Genomic DNA, 23957 nt, shown 5'->3' with positions numbered 1-23957 from the left:
AGGGGGAAAAACATCTCCCCATTTATTTAAAGGGTGTATTGAGATAGTGAATACATTTTACACAATTTGCGAAAGATCCCTAGACCAGTCACTCACTCAGAAAAAGAACTCAAGATATCTCGTCAGCCAGCTTGTTTTAGTTCAATACAGCCAAGACAGTACCACTGTTCTTTTGAAAGCTTTTTTCTTCACATCTATGTTGCCTTCTTTTACTTTATTTAAAAATATTTTTTAAACATCTTTATTGGGGTATAATTGCGTTACATTGTTGTGTTAGTTTCTGCTGTATAACAAAGTGAATCAGCTATACATATACATATATCCCCATATTCCCCTCCCTCTTGCGTTTCCTTCCCACCCTCCCTAGCCCACCCCTCTAGGTGGACACAAAGCACCGAGTTCATCTCCCTGTGCTATGTGGCTGCTTCCCACCATCTGTTTTACAGTTGGTAGTGTATATGTGTCCATGCCACTCTCTCACTTCGTCCCAGCTTACCCTTCCCCGTCCCCGTATCCTCAAGTCCATTCTCTACGTCTGCGTCTTTATTCCTGTCCCGCCCCTAGGTTCTTCAGAACCTTTTTTTTTTTTTAGATTCCATACATATGTGTTAGCATACGGTATGTGTTTTTCTCTTTCTGACTTACTTCACTCTGTATGACAGACTCTAGGTCCATCCACCTCACTACAACTCAATTTCGTTTCTTTGTATGGCTGAGTAATATTCCATTGTATATGTGTGCCACATCTTTACCCATTCATCTGTCAATGGATACTTAGGTTGCTTCCATGTCCTGACTATTGTAAATAGTGCTGCAATGATCATTATGGTACATGACTCTTTGAATTATGGTTTTCTCAGGGTATATGCCCAGTAGTGGGATTGCTGGGTCATATGGTAGTTCTATTTTTAGTTTTTTAAGGGACCTCCGTACTGTTCTCCATAGTGGCTGTATCAATTTACATTCCCACCAACAGTGCAAGAGGGTTTTGCCTTCTTTTAGAAAGGATTAAACTATCTTAACTGTCCAGTAAACAGTAATACAGTTGGGCAAGTATTCTAATTAAAGCAAAAATGACCAAGCATCTCAATAAAGGTCTTATTTAAAAAATGACCAAGCACATTGATCTGGGCACTTGCACCTGGATTTAGGCAAAGGGTGGGTTTCTAGGAAGAGTGTGTGTCTGAAAGATCAACACTGAGCAAGTTGCTTTCTGTATGTTTCACTCAGTCACCCCAAAACTTCAATATAACTATTATTAGATGCCTTTTACAGTGGAGGAAAAGAGGGATTAAGTACTTACCCAAGGTTACAGAGGCAGGGCTGGACTTAATCTCAGCTGTGTCTAACTCCCACTCTTAAAATGAGCTTTTGCTTTCAAAACCAAAAATGGCAGGGCCTGTGGCATGTATTTAAAAAGAGTTCTAACTGACTTGAGTAATAGATGTTGGACTAGATAATTCTGACGGTGAAATTGGATGATGACCTTTGCCAACTAAAAATTGTCACTTGCCACCTGTCTCTACAACGATTAGGTCACTAGCCCCGGCAGTCACTGACCTTCAGCATACCCTGAAAGGAGTTCAGGGTGGAGATCAGGAGTGAGGCACTCTGTGCCCTGGGAAAACTGGCAGAACAGACATCAGATAGTTAGATATTTTCAGGAGAAGATTTTAGGAGCCCGATTTCTTGCATCTTATATCCAGAAAAGCACTAAAATCATTAACAGAGACACCTGTGGCTGGTGACGAACAGCATCCTTCTTGTGACTAGCAGCAAGCCTCTGCCAAAACGTGTGCTCGGTTGCAGCATCCTCCTTCACACAAATCACACATACACTGACCTCCCACACCCTACCTCTTCGGAGCAGTTCTTCAGGGCTATCTGAGAGGTGTATCCTGGGCTTTAGTCCTCATTTTGCTCCAAATAAAACTTAACTCACAACTCTAACGTTGTGTACTTTTTTCAGTCCACAACCTTAAAGCCTTTTTTGAAGCTTTGGCTGGATTTAATCAGTATTGCTAGCATTATTTGACAAGATGGGTACTTTGCAAATTTGGTGCCTCTGGTAAACTCTGATAGCTCTGATAATTGAATACCTGTGCTACTTTTAAAAGATTAAGTAATAGATTCAAGGACCTGCAAACGATATATTTCTAAGAGTTAAACACTGAGGTAAAATTTACAAGCAGTGAAATACACAGATCTTAAGTTGGATGTTTTGACAAATGCGTAATAAATCCATGTGATTCACACCCCAACCAATAGAATGTATCTATTATCTCCCAAAGTTTCCTGGGGCCTCTTTCCAATCACCTGCTCCCCAGGGGCCACCAAATCTGTGCTACGAGTTCTGTTCCCACACATTGGTATGTTAATGGTAAACTGCATTGCACTTTGCAGCCTATTCAAAAACAAGCACGGCTGCTAAGGTGGAACTCTATCCTCTCGTATTCTTTTAAAAACACAACTTTAACACTTCTGGATTAGAGTTTTAAAACTATTTTAAATTAAATAACCACTTCTGGCTCCTGAGAAAGAAAAACGAAGATGCACTTTACCTGAACTATTCTCTTTTGAACCTCTTCAGTGACATTCGGGGAAAAAAAGTTTACAGCCCACGGGTTATACCACTTCCATGCCTGACTCGTGGTCCCCCAGAAGACAATGACACGGGGGCGGAGGGGGGAGAAGTGATAGGATCGGAAATGCCGGGAGACTGTCGGCTCGCCCTTAAACCCGGCTCCCGCCTGCGGGCGGTGGGTGTGCGTGGCTGGCATCCGCGTCCCCTCCCCGGCCGCGCGTTTCCTGCCGGGTTTCCCGTCCAGTAGCGGGCCAGCCGGGCGCGGGCAGGGAAGGATGCGCTGCCCAGAGCGGGCGGGGCGGCCCTCGCGAGCTCCCAGAGGCCCCCCGCCCGCCGGGTGCCGCCCTCCCCGTGCCGTCGGGGGCGGGCCCGGGCGGAGCTGCGGGAGCGGCGCGCGGCGGGCGGGGGGCGCAGTCCCGGGACGCGGGATGCTTGGTGCGCTGCCTCGCCGCGCCCCAGGCCACTCGCCCACCTCGCCACCTCGCCCGCCGGTCCCACAGGTAAGAAGCGCCTTCCGGAAGCGACCCGGCGGGAGCTCCCGCCGCGGGGTCCCCGGCGGCTCCCGGGACCCTTCCGCCCCACCCTCCCCGCCGCCGGAAAGCACTGGTGGACGGGACCGTTCTCTCCACGCACCCGGTCCCCTTCCCTCGCTCCTTGGTGCTCAGCCCCCAGGGACACGCGTTAAAAAGTGTCGTCTCCGGATCTCTGAGTCTCGACTTCAACCTGAACTCGGCGCTTTCCTGGCGCAGGTGTGGCCGAGTGTCTGAGGCTGACGGTAGATTGATGGGTGTTGAGTCCGAATAGTTGGGACCCTTGAAGAACAGCTTCTGGGGTACTCTGCGTTTCAGAACAGGTTTGCTTCTTTCCATAAAGAAATCCTTACAGGGATGCAAGCAGTATGAGGTATATGCCTTGCAAAACGGTCCTCATTTTAAGAGATTTTGTGCTGGGGAACACCGGCAGCCTTAGATTTCCAAGCGTAAACTTGACTCGCAGGCCTGGAGAAAGCTGAGTAGATGTGGGGAAGCAGCATCCAACCCGTGGGACCAGGCATATATTCGCCGATTGGCCGGAATATATAAATACAGCCCGTTTACACGAGCCGCTTTGGAATTAGCGATTTCCTCCTAATAAATATTACTATTAGATATACAGTCGAGCGTGTGCATGTTTGTCAGAAGGGACAAGATCACTTTGCTTCTTTTTGTCTTTCCTTTTATTCTTTCATAAATCATTGGTCCCATGGTGTTTAGCATAATTCAGTTTCTTTTTCTGCAGCTCTGAAGACACTAGGGGATACAGAAGCGTGTATCTTAGCTGATTTCAGCAAAAACATGGGATCTGAGCTTAGCGTGGTGCCCTTAATAGCCACTGAGAATATTCACAACTTCCTCCTACCCTCTAGCTGATACATTTAGAATTTGTCTGTAAACGTTTATGGGTGTGAATGCTATATGGAAGTTTTAAAAAATGTGTATAAAGTATATCTAAGTTCCTATTTTCTCAAAATGATTCTCAAGCTAAACATTGTAAGTAGCCAGTTGTGGTATTGGGAACACGTGTTGGAGGAAAATAAGCAAGCAAGGTTGAAAAAAATTAAAGAAGCATGCTATTTTCTTTAAAACAACAACAAAAACGTAGTGATTTTTTTACCCGGCATTCCATTCCATTCTGGGATGCTCTGTTAACATCTTCAAATTAGTGTTTGAGCTAGTGAAAAAAAATCAGCATTTATTTTCAAAAGCTTGGGAGCATTAAAAAAAAATCCGTATTATGTAAACCATCTTATGGCTTATAAAATAAAGCAGCCTGTTTTCAGGTAGCCTGGATTATCTTGTAATTCCATTTCCATCCAGCTCTAAATATAGATTATGACACTATTCTCTTTTACTAGTCTTCTTCATAAGAAAGAAAATGTGTTATAAGCACAAAATCAGTTGTGATTAAGAACTTCTTTAAAAAAATGGTTGTCATGGGGAAGCAAGCAATTTGGGAGAAGCCAGTACAACTTTTGGGGGCCAGGGATAGCTTGTTTCTCCTTACTTTGATTACTGAGTAGCAGTGACTAAAAGGAAGCATTTTAATTGCCCGAAGTGCCTACACTTGCCCGGGAGATACGATGATGCTCACCTGCTGTGTCTTTGGTCAAGTTTCCCAGTTCATATTCAAGGAAAGGGTTGGGTCAAATCCATGCCTAATTCCAACAAAACTGAATTTTCTTTTCTTTTTGTTGGGGAGGGTGGGAGCCTTAATCATCTGCATGATTACACTTCCTATCTCTGCTTCTCTTTGAGGAAGTACAGCATTTCCTTTGCTCAACCAACTCCTACAGAAAGAAAGCTAATAGAGACACACCAATTTCCTTTCCATTGAATTTTTGATTATTTCAGTCAGTCCTCTTAGTTCCCTTAATTTCTGTCTTATCCGAAGGGATGTGACATACGTATATTTGGAATATAATATACTTATTAAAAATAGATTAACTGCATAATGGAGGGGAATGTAAACATTAAGAAAATATATATTTGTTTATGTTTAGTACCCCATAGTTTCCTAGACTCAAGTATGAAAAATACGGGCTCTTAAATGCCCCGCATCTTATTCTGTTGTCTAATAGTCTGTTTATATCAAAATAAGTGCCTCTTCCCACAAATCATTCTGAACCACAGGCCATCAAAGTCTTCCCTGCCCTCCTAGGTGGTCTGGGAAGATTGCTGCATGAAATCATCCATTTCCTGATGCATGCCAGCCAGCAGCAACAAGTATTGGAAGGCTGACAAAGATGATAGCTGTTACTTGTTTTCTCTTTAGAGTGCCCTAACCAAGGGAAGTCTGGACCACCTGGAGTTCATATTTAATTGCAATAATCTGGGTATCTTTTTTTTTAAAGGTTCGATAGTTTTGATATAGCTCCTAGGCATTAAGAAATGAAGCAATCCAGATAACACACCAATTGTGCAAGAAGGACAGTGTTAATAAACCCATTTGTGGAAGCAAGGCAAGTCTACACAGCACGATGCAAAATGAAAGTTTGGCAAAATTTTGGTCAGTTGATTAACTGGCATATTAACTATGCCAAGCATATAAATATGTGAAGATATAATATTATCCAGGTTGGCAAGGAGCTTTGATGAAATTAAGCAGAGAACAACCAACTCTCCACTTAAGGATGTGCTATAAAGGTAAGAGACGTGGCGTTTTGCAGAGATAGTCTTGGTGTTGGGCAGACCTGAAAGCTCTTAGCAGGTGAGCTATAATGGAAGGAAAGGACATGTAAATTACAGATCATTTCCCTGGGGGAACAGTAATGTCCTTGCTGTTTTCTTTTCAGTATTAACTAGGCAGTTTGACTTCTTAGAATGGTTTTGTCATCTCAGGATTACTATTTTATGAATCACACTGAACAGAGCCAACGTTTTTGTGAAGTTCTACTTTCAGGTGTTTTTGAAGAAAAATTCACCATTTGGATGTGAGAAAGGACATGAGGAGACCAAAGACCTGGGATTTTGCTGATCAGAATGAAACAAATGTTGAAAGACTTTTCAAATCTATTGTTGGTGGTGCTCTGTGACTATGGTGAGTGTTGTGTGTACTTATGCTGTGGGTACCAATGAAGAAACATAAATGGAGGGTTTATAAATGCATGGATGTCGATGCCCCTACATGAAGGAGGCGGGGCAGGGACTACAGTGCAGTGCCTTTTAAACTGTGATTCTTGCAACCCTGGATTCTCTTAAGGTTCTGTGTTATTAATTCAAATTTCACTTTAAATACACTCATTTCACAAATTGGAGACAAGCATGTAGCCCTCAGTTCTCTTTGATTGATTTCCTAGTATTTCAGTATTATATGTTTAAACTTCACTCACACACGCAGGAAGTGATGTTTTATATATTGGGGTTCTACATGAGATTTCACTTGACAAGAGAGTTTGCTGCTGGAATACCTTTGGAACAAATCTGAATTTCAATCCTTGCCAGTTGTGTGCCTTTGTCTAGTTTCTAAATCTCTGTCTGTGCCAGCAATAATATTGACAGGGTTGTTATGATGATAAGATAAACTCAAGAATGTGAAATACCTGAATGTCTGAGCACATAGTAGGTGCTTAATGTTAGTTTTCTTCATTCATCTTGATTCAACTAAAAATTCATTTCTCAGAGAGTTTTATGCAACTACTGAACCAGTAGATTCAACCATATAATACCCACCAGTTTTCTTTTGATGATTTCCAAGTATTTCAGACATCTAAGCAGTTGGTGGTATGAGAGTGGAAACTGTTTTCAAATTGATGAAGAAATTATCATCCAAGAGACAGAGAATCCTGGCTCGTGTAATATCGGTTGGATGGACCAGAGTGTGTACTGTTACTTTTGTCCAGTGAGTCTCCTCCCTCAGTCTTTTATTTTTTAAGAAGTTTATTTAAGCAAAAAGACACTTGACTTGCAGAGAACCAATCTGGGATCATTTCTTTTAAAGTCCTTTATCCCTACTTAAAAATAGATTGCTCTATATGTAACAGCCTCATTCAAAAAATTATAAAAGCTTGCTTTGTTTCATAATGATAAAGACATCAAAAATTTCCATTTAAACAGTCTGCAAGGACGTTTGTTATTGTTGAGAGCAGTATATCTTACTGCAATATAAAAATAAAAGTTGATTGAGCATAAAATAGAGCATACAAGTTGAGTACAAAGGCTACTGCTGGAAAAGGAGGTATTTTCATAGACCTGGATTTTTTTTTCTCTTCTCCATTTGATTTTGATCAAAATATACCATTACCAGTTAGTGTTTTTTCTTTTTTAAAGCAACCTGCTTATATTGAGACACCGGTTCCTTTAAATACAATAAAGGAATGGGGAGAGAGGAAATGAAAGAATGGAGAAAACTGTGCTGTAGTAGTCAGGATGTGGTACAACCAAATTGTAGTTTTCTAAATGAGTGTATTCTTGTCTGTAAAAGCAAGAGTTTGAGAGTAAAGCAGCAAGTTCCCTCTTCAGTACACACCTCCTTTGTGCTGCTGTTGGAACCCATCCGTTGCAGTCTGTTTCCTCCATTTCCAAAGGGCCATGTGTGTCTCTTTCATCGACAGGCTGCCCATCAAATCAGAATCTGATCTGCCTCATCGGTATCCGTCATTGACAGTTCATTAGTTAACTAAGTGCCGTGTGCCTCTCACTCCTAAAATGCATCACAGAACCATTCTGCCCCGTCAGATTCAAATGAATATGAGCTTTGTTCTCGGTCCTTTGTTCTCAGCAGTCCTTCCTGGGCTACTGTGAGTACTGGAAGCTCTTCAGCCACCTGTTCACAAAAAAGTGTCAGGTCCACCCTGAACAAGCACACAAGCTGCACCGAAAGGAGCCGCCTTTGGATGAGCTGTCTCCATCCAAAAGGGAGTGTCCCTCAATTTCTGTACTGACTAAAATGAAAACAAAACAAATCAAAACAACTTTATCCTATTGAGGTTTTCAAGCAAGTGCTGATTAAGCATTCAGGTCTATCCAAGTTTTATATATTTTATTTCACCTCATCTTAAATAAGAAATGGGTGAAGTGCTGAGCTAATTAAAACAAACCTTTATGTGCCAATATTTTCATGTGCTGATTCTAATAATCATTTTTTATATCTTTGAATAGTCTATTTTTCTTTTTTAAAAATTTTTATTGGAGTTTAGTTGATTTACAACCTTGTATTGGTTTCTGCTGTCCATCAAAGTGAATCATCGAATAATCACTGATTGAGTATGTTTAAAGGCTACCAGCCCAGACAGCATATTGTCCTTTGGACATATATGATATGTACACATTATTATTATTATATTAATATAATATTATGTTATATTATCATGTATATATAAGAAGACTCATAAATTCATACTTACACATGTTGTTTTTCAAACCAAAGGGCACTACGGTTCCTTAACTCTAGAATGTTTCTTACCCTAGTCACAGGCCAGCTGATTGATGCATTGCCACATTCTGTCTCCTTTGATATGTACTTGGACAGGGTTCAGAATAGAAACAGGGATTCTTGTGTGTCTGTGCTCTTCCCACTCTTTACTTCAGCTGCTCTGATGGGTCTCTTTTTAAAAAAAGATAGAATTGATCCTAACAGAGTGATACTTGTGGGCCAGTAGCCATCTGTCCTATTTAGGCCAATAGCAGTTACTGTAATGTCATTAAAATTGCTAAGGACAAGCTTAGCTATTCCATAAATGTTCACTCTATCCCTTGAATAACCCATGCAGGATAGAATGTCAACATTTCTTATTCATCTGAAAATTTCTGCCTTATACAAAGGAAAGGCCTTTACTGGTGAAAATGCTCAAGCACTTGTCTTGAATGTCAGAAAACAGTAACTTAGAAGTTCAGTTGATCGTTGGACAACACGGGGTTTAAGGGTTAAAGGCTCTGATCTTCTGCACGGGTATAATTTATAGTCGGCCCTCTGTATCTGCTGTTCCTCTATATCTGCTATGTGTATCTGCGGATTCAACCAACCACAGATCGTCTAGTACTGTAGTACTTACTACTGAAAAAAATTTGTGTGTGTGGAAGTGAGCCTGTGCAGTTCAAGCCCATGTTGTTCAAGGGTCAACTGTATATTTAGGGTCTCCCATTTTAAGTAATCTAGAGCAGTGCGTATTGTAGCATTTAAATCAGGATTTCTCCCATTTCACTGTAAATCCATTTTCCCCAAATACCTAAACACTTCAATGTGCCTAAAATGAGAAAAGTCAAGTGTTGGATTTTTATCATGAGACTTGTCAATTGTTACTCATGCTTATTAGGTTTTCATCACTGATGTATTACATTGTTGACTGTTGTGAATTCAGAGTATTTATCATTAATTCATTATTTTCAACAAAACCATGAAAAATGGAGATGCAGGAACAGAGCCACTTTAGAATGGAAGCAGCTCAGGGCCCAGCTCCCAGAGTCAGCACTCAGCAGCATTTTGCATCATCTTTGGCTCAGTTCAAACTTCTCTCATGTCTGAAATGCTGTTTCCATCGATGTCACCAATAGTGCCGCTCAGATATTCCTTTTTAAAACCCACTCTGACCATTTCCTTTCAGTTCTTGGAGAAGCTGAATATCTCCTTCTGGGGGAACCGCGCCATGTAGCACTAAGCAACAGGACAGTGTCTGTGGATTTCCAGTATTTGGATGGTGCCAATGGGACGCTGAGGAATGTCTCTGTCCTGCTGTTGGAGGCCAACACCAATCAGACTGTTACCACCAAATACCTCCTGACCAACCAGTCCCAGGGGACCCTCGAGTTTGAGTGCTTCTACTTCAAGGAGGCCGGCGACTACTGGTTCACGATGACTCCGGAAGCCACAGACAGCAGCCCTCCAGTCCCCTGGTGGGAGAGGAGCGCCTTTCTGAAGGTGGAATGGCCTGTCTTTCATGTTGACCTGAACAGGACATCCAAGGCAGCTGAAGGCACCTTCCAGGTGGGCCTTTTTACCAGTCAGCCGCTGTGCCTTTTCCCCGTGGACAAGCCCGACATCTTGGTGGATGTCATCTTCACCAACAGCCTTCCAGAGGCAACAATGAGTCAGGGCCAGCCGCTGGAGATAAGGGCTAGCAAGAGGGCAGAACTCGCTCAAGGCCAGTGGGTTGAGTTTGGCTGTGCACCTGTGGGGCCAGAAGCCTATGTCACTGTGGTGCTGAAGCTGCTTGGCCGAGACTCGGTCATTACGTCCACAGGCCCCATTGACCTGGCCCAGAAGTTTGGATACGCACTGGTGATGGCGCCAGAGCTCACGTGTGAGTCCGGGGTGGAGGTGAGGGTGCTGCCCCCGCCATGCATCTTTGTCCAAGGGGTGATCGCTGTCTTCAAGGAAGCCCCCAGACGCCCTGGGGAAAGGACCATTCGGCTGGCTGAAAACAGTCTGACCTTGGGAGAAAGCAGAACAGTATTCAACTGCACTTTGTTTGACATGGGGAGGAATAAATACTGCTTTGACTTTGGCGTTTCAAGCAGAACCCAGTTTTCTGCAAAGGAGAAGGAGTGCATGCTAATTCAGAGAAATATAGGTTGGTATTGAGATTTTAAAGCAAATTTTTTTTAATCAAATTGGTGCCTTCATGCAATCAAAATTATTATTTTGAATTTAGGTGAACTTGATTTTCTATGAACTGTACCATCATTTTTATGGTTCACTCCTCATAATGTCCCAAACGGCATTAGCATCCTTATCTGAAAAATGAAGAGTACTGGTTAGCATACCCAGCTCACTCCTAACTAACCGCTCCAGGTCTTAGTTTCCCCATCAATAAAGTGGGGATAATAAGAGTATCTACCTCAGAGAGTTGTAAGAATTGAGTGAAATCAATGTGTACAGTTCTTAGCACAGTGCCTGGCAGGTTGGAAGCAGTGATAAACGTCAGCTATTATTACATTGTATTTTTTTTTATGTTTGTTAATTTAATTTTTATTTTACATTGGAGTATAGTTGATTTACAATATTGTGTTAGTTTCAGGTATACAGCAAAATGATTCAGTTAGACATATATATATACACACACACATATATATATATCCGTTCTTTTTTCAGATTCTTTTCACATATAGGTTATTACAGAATATTGAGTAGAGTTCCCTGTGCTATACAGTAGGTCCTTGTTGATTATCTATTTTATATATAGTAGTAGGTATATGTTAATCCCAACCTCCTAATTTATCCTTCCCCCACCCTGACCTTTCCCCTTTGGTAACCATAAATTTGTTTTCGAAGTCTGTGAATCTGTTTCTGTTTTGTAAATAAGTTCATTTGTATCATTTTTTAGATTCCGCATATAAAGTGATGTCATATGATATTTGTCTTTCTCTGCCTGACTGACTTCACTTAGTGTGATCATCTCTAGGTCCGTCCATGTTGCTGCAAATGGCATTATTTCATTCCTTTTTATGGCTGAGTAATATTCCATTGTATATATGTACCACATCTTCTTTATCCATTCCTCTGTTGATGGACATTTAGGTTGCTTCCATGTCTTGGCTACTGTAAATAGTACTGTCATGAACATTGTGGTGCAATGTATCTTTTCGAATTATGGTTTTCTGTGGATATATGCCCAGGAATGGGATTGCTGGATCATATAGTAGCTCTGTTTTTAGTTTTTTAAGGAGCTTCCATACTGTTCTCCATAGTGGTTGTACCAATTTACATTCCTACCAACAGTGCAAGAGGGTTCCCTTTTCTCCATACCCTCTCAGCATTTATTGTTTGTAGACTTTTTGATGATGGCCATTCTGACCAGTGTGAGGTGATAACTCGTAGTTTTGACTTGCTGTTCTCCAATAATTAGTGATGTTGAGCATCTTTTCATGTGCTTTTTGGCCATCTGTATGTCTTCTTTGGGAAATTTCTATTTAGATCTTTTGCCCATTTTGTATTGATTTGTTTGTGTGTTTTGATATTGAGCTGTATGAGCTGTTTGTACACTTTGGAGTTGGTCGCTTCGTTTGCAAATATTTTCTTCCATTCTGTGGGTTGTTTATTCGTTTTGTTTATGGTTTCTTTTGCTGTGCGAAAGCTTTTAAGTTTAATTCGGTCCCTTTTGTTTATTTTTGTTTTTATTTTCATTTCTCTAGGAGGTGGATCCAAAAGGATATCGCTACGATTTATGTCAAAGAGTGTTCTGCCTATGTTTTCCTCTAAGAGTTTTATAGTATCCAGCCTTACATTTAGGTCTTTAATCCATTTTGAGTTTATTTTTGTGTATGGTGTTAGAGAATGTTCTAATTTCATTCTTTTACATGTATTTAAAAATTCTGTTATTACATCGTGTGGCAAGTCCATGGCAGGTATGATCAGAATTCAAAGCTAAATCCCAAATTGTACTTAGTAGCTTTTCACTTCCTCTACGACGTCCTCAAACATGTCTCTTTCCTCTCACCTCCTTCATTATAAGAACGAAGCCTCTTTAGTGAGGATTCAAAGCAAGATTTCTAAAAACTTCTTGAAATTTTGAATTCTCTGCATAACGGCCTCCCTAATCACAAAGAAGTGGGGTTATTACAGTTTCATCCATGGCCCAGGCTCCTCTGCGTTTCTTTCCCTTTTCCTGGGTGCAAGCCTGGTGCTGGCAAGAGGTTAATCTGGCAGGGATTGTCCTGATCATTTACACGTGCTCTTATTTCCGTCCCCGCTAAAAGCCTGTGCTCCCTGACGGCCCAAGCCTCTGAGCAGCTTCAGTGCCCCACGTGTTTCTTGCTCCAAATTCACTCACTCCTTCTCCTTAGAAGTCCCTTTCCTTTGACTCTCTCCCCACCCACTGGCCACTTCCCTGCTTGCACTTACCTCTCTCTCCAGCCTAGATTCCGTGGCCCATCCCTTTAATCACTCTCCGACCAATACCCTAAACGCCTCTGCCCCGATATCCTTCTGATCGCACCCAGCCACCCCCCGGCTCTGCGTGGATCCAGCCACCTGCCAGCTGCCCTCTACACCCGGGCAGGCCGGGCCTCCACCCTCCCCTGGGCCCACCATGCTGCCCACCCTGCTACTCACTGTGCTCCTGCCCTGCACAGCAGCCCTTTCGGCCCTCTTCTGCTCTCCTCGGACCTCACCCCTGCCCCTGCCTAACTCTCTGAGCTGACTCGGCTCCGGCCACACAGAGCAGCGGGAAGCCATCAGGTGCGAGCTCCCACCAAACTATCCGTAAGCCTGCAGGCAGCCATCCCACAATCTCCCCCTCCTTTGCTGTCCCCAGGGAAGCAGTGTCATTCCTCCAGTACCAGGTCAACCCTCCCCCCCACTGTGGGTCCCAACCCCTCTGCTCTATCGGGAACCTTCTGTTAACCGTTATCCCCCTATCTGCCCCATCTCTAACCGTCCCTTCTTTACTGGTTCATTCCCATCAACTTCGAAATGTACTTAGTTGTCTCATCTAAAAACGAAACAAAATCACCCCTCATCCCCTGGTTCTCCCCCAGAGCACAGCCTCTTTCTCTTGTCTTCCTTTTATAGCCCCGATTCTTGAAAAAGCCACCTGTACTTTGGGGTTTTTTTCCTCACCCCCCCATTCACTTTTCAACCCACTCCAAACCCACACCCCTCCCCTGCAAACGCTCTCACTAAAGCAGCCAGCGAATGACTTCCAGGTCCCAAACTCTGGGGACGCTTTCCAGTCCGTATCTTCGTTGACCTTGATTCTGTGACATTACACTTGCCTTGTTTACCTCCTGCCTCCCTGGCTGTTCCTTCCAGGTCTCCTTTGCCGGCTGGTTCCATGACCCCATCGCATCCCTTAAGGCTTGGACGTCTGCATCCTATATTAGCACCTCAGCATTTTTCATTCTTCACACACTCGCTAGGTGATCACTGTCCTGACGCTGATGACTCCATACTGGTATCTCTCCCCTGCATCCAAGTGCTGAATAGCTGTCACCCCCCAGATGTCTCCCAGGCACCTCGAAAGCAGCATATCTGGAACTGGACTCATCACCTCACCCCCTAAGCCTGCTCCTCAGTACAGGACTCCACCCCATCTCATTGTTCAAACCCCAAACCCAGGAGCCTTCCTCTCCTTCACTTCCTATGAATAAATCACTAGGTCCTATGGATTTTGTCTCTTCAAAAAATCTCTGTCTCAATCTCTGCACGTCTCTCCATTTCCACTGATACCGCTTGGTTCCCTCCCTCCGTCCACTTCATTCTCTCAAGGCAGCCAGAGAGGAACTGTTGAAAATTCAGGTCAGCTGAGGCTATTCCCTTGCTGAAAACGTATCAGTCACCTCACTTGACACCTCACTCTTATGGGGATGGGCATCCACAGATGGGCTGGAGACTGGGCAGCCCTCCTCCCACCTTCACTGGGTTAACATTAACCCATCCCCCAGGTCTCCTCCTGGGTGACTCTTCCTCAACCCCAGACTAGGTAAACTCCCCGCTGTACGCTGGCCCAGCATCCGTAGTTCCTCTTTCATGGCATTTATCACTTCTGTCATTGCTTGTTCAGGGTCTTTCTCCCCACGTTTCTCCCCTGCCCCACCCTGCCCCCAGATTGGAGAAGCTCCTTTGGCGACACAAGCCGACTTGGGCTGCCAGGAAGCTATTTATGATCTTTATTTGGCCCGCTTTGTACACCTGCCACATTAACAGGTACTCAGTACGTGTTTATTAAAGTGAAAATTGCACTCTGATGTCTGAGCTAGGTATCAGTGGAAAAACAATTATGTTAATCATTCAAGATATGCTTGCCGTTTCAAAAGAATGTATTGCTTAGAGGGAAAAAAAATTCTAATGGACTGAATTTAGTGGAAGCAAACCAAGGGGAGTAAAGGAATTCGGGCCACGTGATGAAAGACCTTGGGAGTAGGAGGTCTTTGTGTTGGTTCTCCCTGGGAAGGAGCAGAACAGGAAGTGATGCTCTGTGTCTAGGCTGAGGGTGCTCAGGGCTCCCTGTAGGGCTGCAGCAACTAGACACGACCGGGCAGTAGGGCTGGAAGCAGTACCTCGAGGGGCTGAACATTCCTGGAGACCCCAGATTCTCTGTGTGGCCGCCCAACAGGGACTCTGTTTGGTTAATCAGTGAAATTGACGCCAGTGGTGGGAAACTCCGTGCCTTTGTGTTTTTAGTATAAAAGTTTATAACTAAATCGAGTTCTTTTCAGTTTCCATTTAAATGGACAGCTCTAAGCAGTAAAGACTGGGTTTTTTTTTTGCCAAATGGCATCATTCAGGAACCCCATTGAACCTACCATGAGGTGTGACCCACCGACTCACAATGAATTTCTCATTAGTTCCTTTTGGAAGGGGAATAAAGGGTTTGATATGTTTGTCTCTTTTTCCAAATACGTCTTAGGACCTTAAAACCATAAATACTGATTTACAGCGAAAAGATGTCAAAACATGATTATTTGTGACCTTCATTTATCCTACTTAGTATGAATGTTTATGTGTTTCTCTGCAGAAGCGTTCATGTGTGTGATTATGGGATGCTGCTAGGGGAGTATTAGTAATATCTGGTACAGGCGCTGTAATAACATGCAAAAGTCTAAATTGAGAAATTCTAAATTCTGAATTCATCTGCCCCAAGGTTGTCAGATAAGGGATAATGGACCCTGCATCTCAATGCAAAATATGTATTTAGGGCAAAGTTGAGAATTAATGATAGAGGATATAAATTCATAGTCACATAATTTTTTTTACTTAGTTTTTTTGACAAGTAAACATTGTATCTATTTAACACATGGTTTTCTTGATAATTTACATTTGTTTCTCGGATTAGATGGTCTTGTTTTTCCTTCACAATGTGACTGAACAAGAGCTTTTGGCCAAGAAGAGTAGTACTATCACCCTGTGATTTGCCTCTTATTTGCAGGTGCTTAATTATTGTATCATCTTTAATTCTTTGCCAGAATCTTTTATAAGCCATTTGTCCACTTAATTCACCTAAAACTAGAGAATATAATTAAATATAAGCAGGCCCTTAGGTGGTTTAATACTCCACAGTTCTCTGAAAGTGAATGAACCGGTAAACCCTTCCACCTGGTGTAACTCCTGCTCTTCCTTTGGGATTTTTTTTTTTTTAGAATAGCTGACATACTGTATGTGACTTTCTGACATAATAACATTTATATAGTGATTACTTTGCACCAAGAACTGCTCTAAGTGCTTTATGAATATTAACCCATTTAATCCTTATAATAACCCTATGAGTTAGGCTTATTGTATTGTCAATTTTAGAGGTGAAGAAATGAGGCACAGAAAGGTTAAGTAACTTTTCCAAGGTTGGTGGCTTACCCACTACTGGTGGTTAGACTGACTTAAGCATTTGCTATTCCCACTATTCCATGCTGGCTCCCATATAATCATCTATCAATCTAGATAGTAAACAATATGAAACTTTTAGATCAAAAAAGTTCCAGTATTTTCCTCCTCATCTCATTGGTTCATCTTGTGCTTCCCACCCCTCCTGAAAGACATGTAACCCACTTTGGAGCCCACTGGCCCAGGCCTAAGCATGATTGGTCTAATATGAGTGAGCCTGTGTGGGGCACAGAAAACCTGAACTGCTTATCCAGGTGCCTTTGTTCCCACTGCTGCTTTTGGCTACTTACTCATGTCTATAGAATTTTCTTTCTTTTTTTGTATATTTTATAATAACTATTTTTTTAATAGAATTTTCTTCTAAGGATGTTTTGTTTAGTTACTTTAGTCTCTTGAGTGAAATGTCTTGCAGATGTGAATATTTCATACTCTGTATTCCTTCAAATATTCTTGGGAGTGGAAACAAATCTCCCTTTTCTTATTCCAGACACATTTTGCTCATTCAGAATTAATATCCTCTAGAGTGGCCTGAAAGGCATTTATCCTGGTCACACGGGTTTGTTACGCAGTGGGAGTGCATGTATGGACATCTAAACGGGACAAAACAAAACAGCCTTTCATTCATGAAGTAAGACTACTGTTTAGAATAGTGGTCATCTTATTCGTCATTTGTAACATGTGAACTATAGCTAGCCAGTGAGTTCCCGTTTTGCCAAGTATTTTCCTCAGTGTTATTAACAGAAATCTTCAGGGAACAAATAAAGGTATTTAAGACATTTTTTAAATTTTGGCTGATTAAATCTGTTCATTGCTTTATTTGAGTGATTTCCCCTGTTTTCTGTTCGATTAATTTGGTTTAGCAGTAAAAGAACCTAAAACTTAGTTTAAATGTTTATTTTTTAAATTGTTGATGATCCTGCCAGCCATAATTTTACTTTCCAAGGAAAAAAACACATTTCAAAGTGAGATTTTTGACATTAAGATTCATGCTTTTATCAAACCTTTGATTTTTTTTTTCCTGGTGCCCACTAATGGAATTTTTGTTTTTAGTTTGACAAATGACTTTATGTATTTAAATAATGTCTAAGTAAAGTAAAAGAAGAGTTAAGAAAGAATAAAAAAAGGATTCTCAGCTTTTGTAATTCTGCCTTTTGTGGTCTTAAATATGAGCACAAGAGAAGGATAAACTATATATTGACTTTTCAATTTAGATTCCACAGTAGTGGAATTCCCAGTAAATTTTTCAAAAAATAAATCACAATACTTTAGCTCAGAGAGACTTAATATGAGATTCCCAAAGCTTTGCAAGCACTGGGAGCTCAGTGTCTCAACAGCTCTGAAGCTTGAGGACAAAGCTGGCTTGTTGTTCTGCTATTTGAGGAGCCACAGAGTGATCTGGGAGGCACAGAACCAACGTTGTGTTCAGCTGGACCTCTGGGTGGAACATAATTACCACACCTCAGCTGATGTTGGTCCAGGACACTGGTTTGTAATGCTCACACTCTTGTGACAATCCAAGACTTTTAATTGCTGTAAAGAAGTCATATTCCATGACTCATTCCAAAAATTGCACCACTTGGCTCACCTGAGAATGTAACTGCCCTGCATGTTTTCCATATGTTTTTGTAGTGCTTTGTATACCCTTGACTGCATTGTGAGTTTTTGTCCATAACGATAAAGAGAGACTTTTATGCAGAGGATATCTTGTGCCTAGTGTGGGCATGACCTGGTAGGTCTTGGGATTGGATGGGTGCTCACAGAGAAGGGACTTTAGGATAATTATTTGTAGGGAACTATTCAATTATTCTCTCTGGCAGTGATTACTTATATGCTTGGAAGAGATGTTTGCATTTGTCAATCAATAATGACTGTTCTGGGAATGTTTTATAGTAAGTATTTTGAAGCTCTGGTGTTAGTCGCATCCCTGTTTATGGTTGTTAAGGCAGCTGGCTGAATTGACCCTTTGGTCATTACGTAACATCCCTCTTTATCTCTGGTAATACTCCTTGTTCTGCAGTCTGCTTTGTCTGATATTAATAAAGCCACTCTAGTTTTCTTTTGATTAATGTTTATAAGGTATAACTTCTCCCGCCTTTTTACTTTTAACCTATTTACGTATTTATATTTAAAGTGAGTTTCTTCTGAACAGCATATAGTGGGGTCATGCTTTTTTATCCAGTCTCACAAACTCTGTCTTCTAATTGGTGTTTAGATTATTTATATTTAGTGTAATCCTTGTATGGTTAGATTAAGATCTACCATCTTGGTAGTTGTATATTTTTTCCATCTGTTCTTTGTTTCTTTTTCCTCTTTTCATCTGCCTTCCTTTGGATTAGTTGACTATTTTTTATGAATTACTTTAACCACACTATTGGTTTATTATTTATACCTTAAAATGTTTATTAGTGGTTGTCCTAGAGCTTACAGCGTATATTTTTAATTACTCTCAGTCTACCTTCAGGTAATATCTTGCTTCATGTATAGTGTAAAGACCTTATAACAGTACAATTCCAATTCGTTTCTCCCATTCTTTGAATGATTGTTATACATTTTACTTTATATATGGTATAAACACATAATACATTGCTACTGTTTTGCTTTAGATCATCAATTATATTTTAGAGCATTTAAAAATAAGAAGAAGTAAATTTTATCTTTACCTCTATAAATGCTAATTCTAGTACACTTCATTCCTTTATATTGATTGATGCAAGTTTGCCTGGTATCACATTCCTTCTGCTTGAAGAATTTTCTTTGAACATTTTTTATAGTGAAGGTCTGTTGGTAGAATTAATTAATTCTATTAATTTTCATTCATCTGAAAAAGACTATTTTTCCTTCATTTTTGAAAGATATTTTCACTGGATATGGAATTTGGGGTTGGTGATTTTTTCTTCAGTACTCTAGAGATGTCACTCCATTATCTCTGGCTTGCATGATGAGAAGTGTGCTATAATTCAGATTTTTATTCTTCTGTATGTGATATAATTCCACCTTGCCCCCTCTCTCCCACCACAGCCTTCAAAGTTTTCTATTTATTTTTAGTTTTTAGCAGTTTGAGTGTAGTGTGTTTAACTTTTTTGTTTGTTTGCCTTTTTGTGTTTATACTGCTTCATGTTTTCTGAGCATCTTGGATGTAGTTTGGTGTCTTTCATTAATTTTGGAGAATTCTTGGACATTAGTCTCTTTTTCTTCTGGGATTCTAGTCATATGTATGACAGACTATTTGATATTGTCCCACAACTCTTAGGTATTCTGTTCTGTTTTATTCACTCTTTTTTTTCCTCTCTCTCTGTGTCTCAGTTTGAGTGATTTCTGTCGATATGTATTCAGTTTCACTGTTTCTTTCCTCAGCTCTGTTGAGTCTTGTTGATGAGCCTCTAGAAGGCATTCTTCATCTCTGTTGCCATGCTGTTAATTTCTAGCATTCCAATGAACTCTTTTTAGTTTACAATTCTCTGATGAAAATTTCCATCTGTTCATGCATCTTACTCACATTTTCCACGAAAACTTTAACATATTAATCATAGTTAATCTCTCTCTCTGACAGTTCCAATATCTGGGTCACATCTGTGTCTGGTTATCTTAATTACTTGGATATTTTATTGTTTTTTTCTTGCTTCTTTGTATGTCTCATAATTTTTGGTTGAAAGTTGGACATTTTCTTAGAACTGTAGACACTGATAAATAGCATGTATGCCTGGAAATTGGCCTACCCTATTTATGCTAGGACTTTAGTGTGGAGATTGGGTCAATATAATAAGGAATTGAGCTGTGTTTGAGTTTTTGCTATTGCTGTGGCTATCCTCAGTGCACGATCGAGTTCAAAATTTTCTAATGTTGCTTTGTGTTTAGGGTAGGAGTTGGGTTGCCAGAGGGTTTTCTCCATACTTCTGTTGCACCCTCAACTTTAGGCTCGAGCCTGCACATGAGAAAGGCTTTTCCTTGTCACTCTTGCCTCTCCCCCAGCAGTAGACTCTTGTTATTTGATACTTGGCAGTTGCTAGCCTGGAGCAGGGTGGGTGTTAGCTGATGGAAGTGGAAGAACGTCTTGTTCTGGTTCAGCCTTAGTCTTAGGCAAGCGCTCTACCTCTGAGTCTCAAGGATGGGGCTTTGTCATGATCCTGCCCCTTGCCGCTGGTAGACACTGTCTATTAGTCTGGGCCCAGGGTCTTTCCTCCTCCTCTCTAGGGGTGAAAGATTTTCTTCTTTTTCCATTTCTTGGCAGCACTAGGTTTCAGCTGCTGCTCTTAGAGTGACAGGGTTTTCTGCCCTGTCCCCAGTGGTTGGGGCTTTGGTTGATAGAGCAGATGGGGAGGAGGATCTGGGCGAGGTTTGTGTCTTTTCCACAATGCTTCTCCTCCCCTCCTTGGCCTCCACCATGAGGGAGGCTCTCCCTGGTCTTGTGCCTGCCCTCGGTCCTCCTTGTGAAGATCTGGTGAGATCCGTGGAGAAGAGCCTGCAAGTGGGTACAAATTCCCAGTTGGGGGGCTTCCCTGGTGGTGCAGTGGTTGAGAGTCCGCCTGCCGATGCAGGGGACACGGGTTTGTGCCCCAGCCTGGGAAGATCCCACATGCCGTGGAGCGGCCTGGCCCGTGAGCCATGGCTGCTGAGCCTGTACGTTCAGAGCCTGCACTCTGCAACGGGAGAGGCCACAACAGTGAGAGGCCCGCATACCAAAAAAAAAAAAAAAAAAAAAAAATTCCCAGTTGGGTAGTGTGGCTCCCAGGGGTTCTGTATTCTCACGCTAGCCCACACCAGGCTTCTGGCGGTTCATTATATTTTTAGATGATTTCTCACCAGCTTGTATGAGGCCTGGCATCTGCCCCAGGAAGCGATGTTTGCATCCTGGCTTTCCTTGGAGGAGTCTGTCTTTCCTTCGAATTCAGGCCATTTGGTCGTCCTGTGACCTTAGGTCTCTGAAGAGTTCTAGAAAGGTTGATATTTTGCAGATTATACAGCTTTCCTTTGTTGTAGGGGGAGCAGCAACATTCCAGCTTTCCACTTCTTTGGGAATGTTCTTCTTTACTGACTTTTCAAAGCCTGAGGTTTGAGTTTTGCTGCTTCATTTGGCTGCAGTTAAATTCTGATTCTCAAGTGAGCTAGCATTAAAAGCCTGGCCGATGTCCTTGCAGAAACTTGGGGACTGTGGCAGCCGTGGAGCCAGTGTAGTGCCACGTGTGGGGACGGTGTCAGAGAGCGTCGCCGCCTGTGCCTGCCCTCCTCCCCCTCCCGACCTGGCTGCCCTGGAATGTCCTCGGAGAGCTCCCCGTGTTCCCTGGAGGACTGTGCGGGTAAGGTATCCATCCTCCTTCGCAAGCCTCTTCCCAGAGGGACTGTCGAACCCAGACCTGCCTGACAGTCGCCAGTCTGAGTTCAGGAGTGGACGTGACGCTCTGTCGCTGCTGCTTCTGGCTGTACAGACTCTGTGCCCTTCAGTGGGTCTGCGACTGGGGGTGTCTTGCCAGGGAGATGACAGGGGACTTAACACGGTCGAAGATGGGGAAATGACCAGGACATCGGTGTAAAGGAAAGATTCAGACGTACGAAATCATGTTTAAAAATACAAAAAATGGGAGGGATGATGATTTCTTCCTGATATTTGTTGTTGTTTCTCCCTCCTTTACTTCTCCCCCCAGAAATTGTGGGAAAACATTAAAAAAAGAGTTTTTCTCCTCCTCATCTCCGAGAAGCCCCAGGGAACCAAAATGGACATTATTTGTCCAAAATGGGGCAAGGCACCCTATCTTACCCCCTGAAGGGCTCTGTGCTTATTCTTTTCCCCCCCGCCCAGGAGGAGAAGGTGGGGAAGTTCATCTTGCCCTCACCGGGGGGCTGGCCCTTCCTTCATCCTCTGAGCATCTTGAAATGACCCCCACTAGTAGGTGCTCAGTGAGTATTGGAGGTGGGTGGTCTATGGTGTGGTGCTCAGGTCACTCAGTTGGGTTTGCTGCAGCTTATGGGGCTGAATCCCATTCATTTGCCACAGGTTACAGTAAAAAAAGAATCCTTGCTCCTCCCACACACCATCGCCCCTTCGGAGACACAGCCAGCTCCCCATTTAGTTGACCAGCCTTTGCTGTGGTCCTGACCCTTAGGTGAAGTCCTTCTGTTCAGTCTTGACTTCTTCACTGTCCAATTCCAGGTTGAAGACCATCCCTGGTTCCTTGTCCCTTTGGGATCTGGAGAAGTGTTTTTCTGTGTTTGGTCTCAGAGCACCTTGTAGCCAAGACCACTGGCACCTGACAACACCTTGACCAGCATCCCCATCTGTGACCTTACAAAATTCTTGCTGTCTCCTCTTTCCAGCCAGTGCTGTAGGCCTTGTTCCCTTTATTCCAGCATCCCAAGGACATTCTCTCTTTATGATTTTCCTATTACAACCTCAGACCCAGGCTCTTCTCCCAGCCCTCAGCCTACCATCTTCTTTCATCAGCCCTGAGCCCCACCCTGAATCTGTTCTTTCTCCAGTTGTATCTCACACTGTCTTCTAAGGCTCTCTTCTCTGTCTGCCCTTTTCTCTACAAGTCCCCTTACTCTCCACAGCTCCTTCCTTGTGTATAACTTCTTTCTCTCCATTCTGGGATGGCGTGTTGTATTAAGATATTTCATCTAGAGTTCTGTAATGCTCAAATGAATTAAAAATCAACTGCCCCTGGCTCCTACTGCACTTTTAGAAGGGACAACAATATCAACCATTTATTACATTATCTCACTCAAAGCTCACAATAACTCTACAAGGCAAGGATTCTTATGCTGGGCTCAGATCTTGAGAGCTTGCTGCTGCCGGCATTTTTTCTAAGTGCCTTGCACATATGAAGTCAGTACGTCATTATCTACACATACAGGTGAGGACTTTGCAGCAGAGAGAGAGGGTACGTCACCTGCCCAAGACCATAAAGCTAGAAAGCAGGGGACTAGATCTGACCTCATACTAAGCTAGCTATCTTGAACACTTTGCCTCTACGTACAGGCCAGTCTAGCTTTCTAAAACCATCTTGGAATTAGCAATCAGTTTTTGAGGCTGTGTGGTATTATTTCATGCTTTGGCATCTTAATCTCTTTAATCCTGGGTGGGAACTGGAAATTCGTACATTATAAATTAGCAGAGAGGGTAAGTGCTACAGGCACCCCTACTTCTACTATAAGTGTTCCTCAGAAAAATAAATGCTTGTGTGGATAAAAATGATCATTTCTTCCAACTGTTCTCTTTTTCCAGTTCAGCCTGTTTTCCACTCCTTGGAAATGTAAAGATCTGTTTGCAGGCTGCTTAGCGTCAGGAAGTCTCCTTCACTTCAAGGAAAAGAGGGAAGACAAGATGAGGCAGAGATGGGTGAGGTCAGCAGCTTTGGGGCTTTTCTCCAGCTGCGGTTTTGAAGGGTTCCAGCCAGAGTCAAGTGTAACAGCTAAGAGGTCCACGTGTACATTTGCAGTGCTGCTACCCACTGACGGAGCAGCCACTGCAGACGAAGACGTGATCAGTCAGGGAACAAGTCTTTCATCATTCACCTATTTTCACTTGGTTGAGAGTCTAGAGTTTTGCTTGGCTTTGAAAGGATGTTTTTACGCCAAGGTCTGAGTGAAG

At 42.4% G+C, this 23957-nt stretch overlaps 1 protein-coding gene across 3 annotated transcripts in view; it reads left to right on the top strand.

The window, feature by feature from the left end:
• Positions 1 to 2913: 2913 nt before the first annotated feature.
• Positions 2914 to 23957, top strand: part of THSD1 (thrombospondin type 1 domain containing 1) — a 58326-nt gene continuing 37282 nt past the window's right edge. For 2 of the 3 annotated variants that reach the window (XR_014013650.1, XM_081214977.1), the window contains exons 1-4: positions 2914 to 3084; positions 6011 to 6160; positions 9663 to 10628; positions 21508 to 21666. Coding sequence is in view for 2 of the 3 variants with exons in the window: in XM_081214977.1 (XP_081071103.1) it covers positions 6103 to 6160; positions 9663 to 10628; positions 21508 to 21666 (1183 nt within the window). In the remaining variant the exon portion in view is untranslated. The remainder of the gene's footprint in view (positions 3085 to 6010; positions 6161 to 9662; positions 10629 to 21507; positions 21667 to 23957) is intronic. The other variant, XM_081214978.1, reaches the window with a different exon arrangement.

This window comes from Mesoplodon bidens (genome assembly GCF_964165515.1).
Source record: "Mesoplodon bidens genome assembly, chromosome: 17".
Taxonomy (NCBI): domain Eukaryota; kingdom Metazoa; phylum Chordata; class Mammalia; order Artiodactyla; family Ziphiidae; genus Mesoplodon; species Mesoplodon bidens.
Note: the sequence above shows the minus strand (reverse complement) of the source record. Positions and strands in the feature narration are given on the sequence as shown.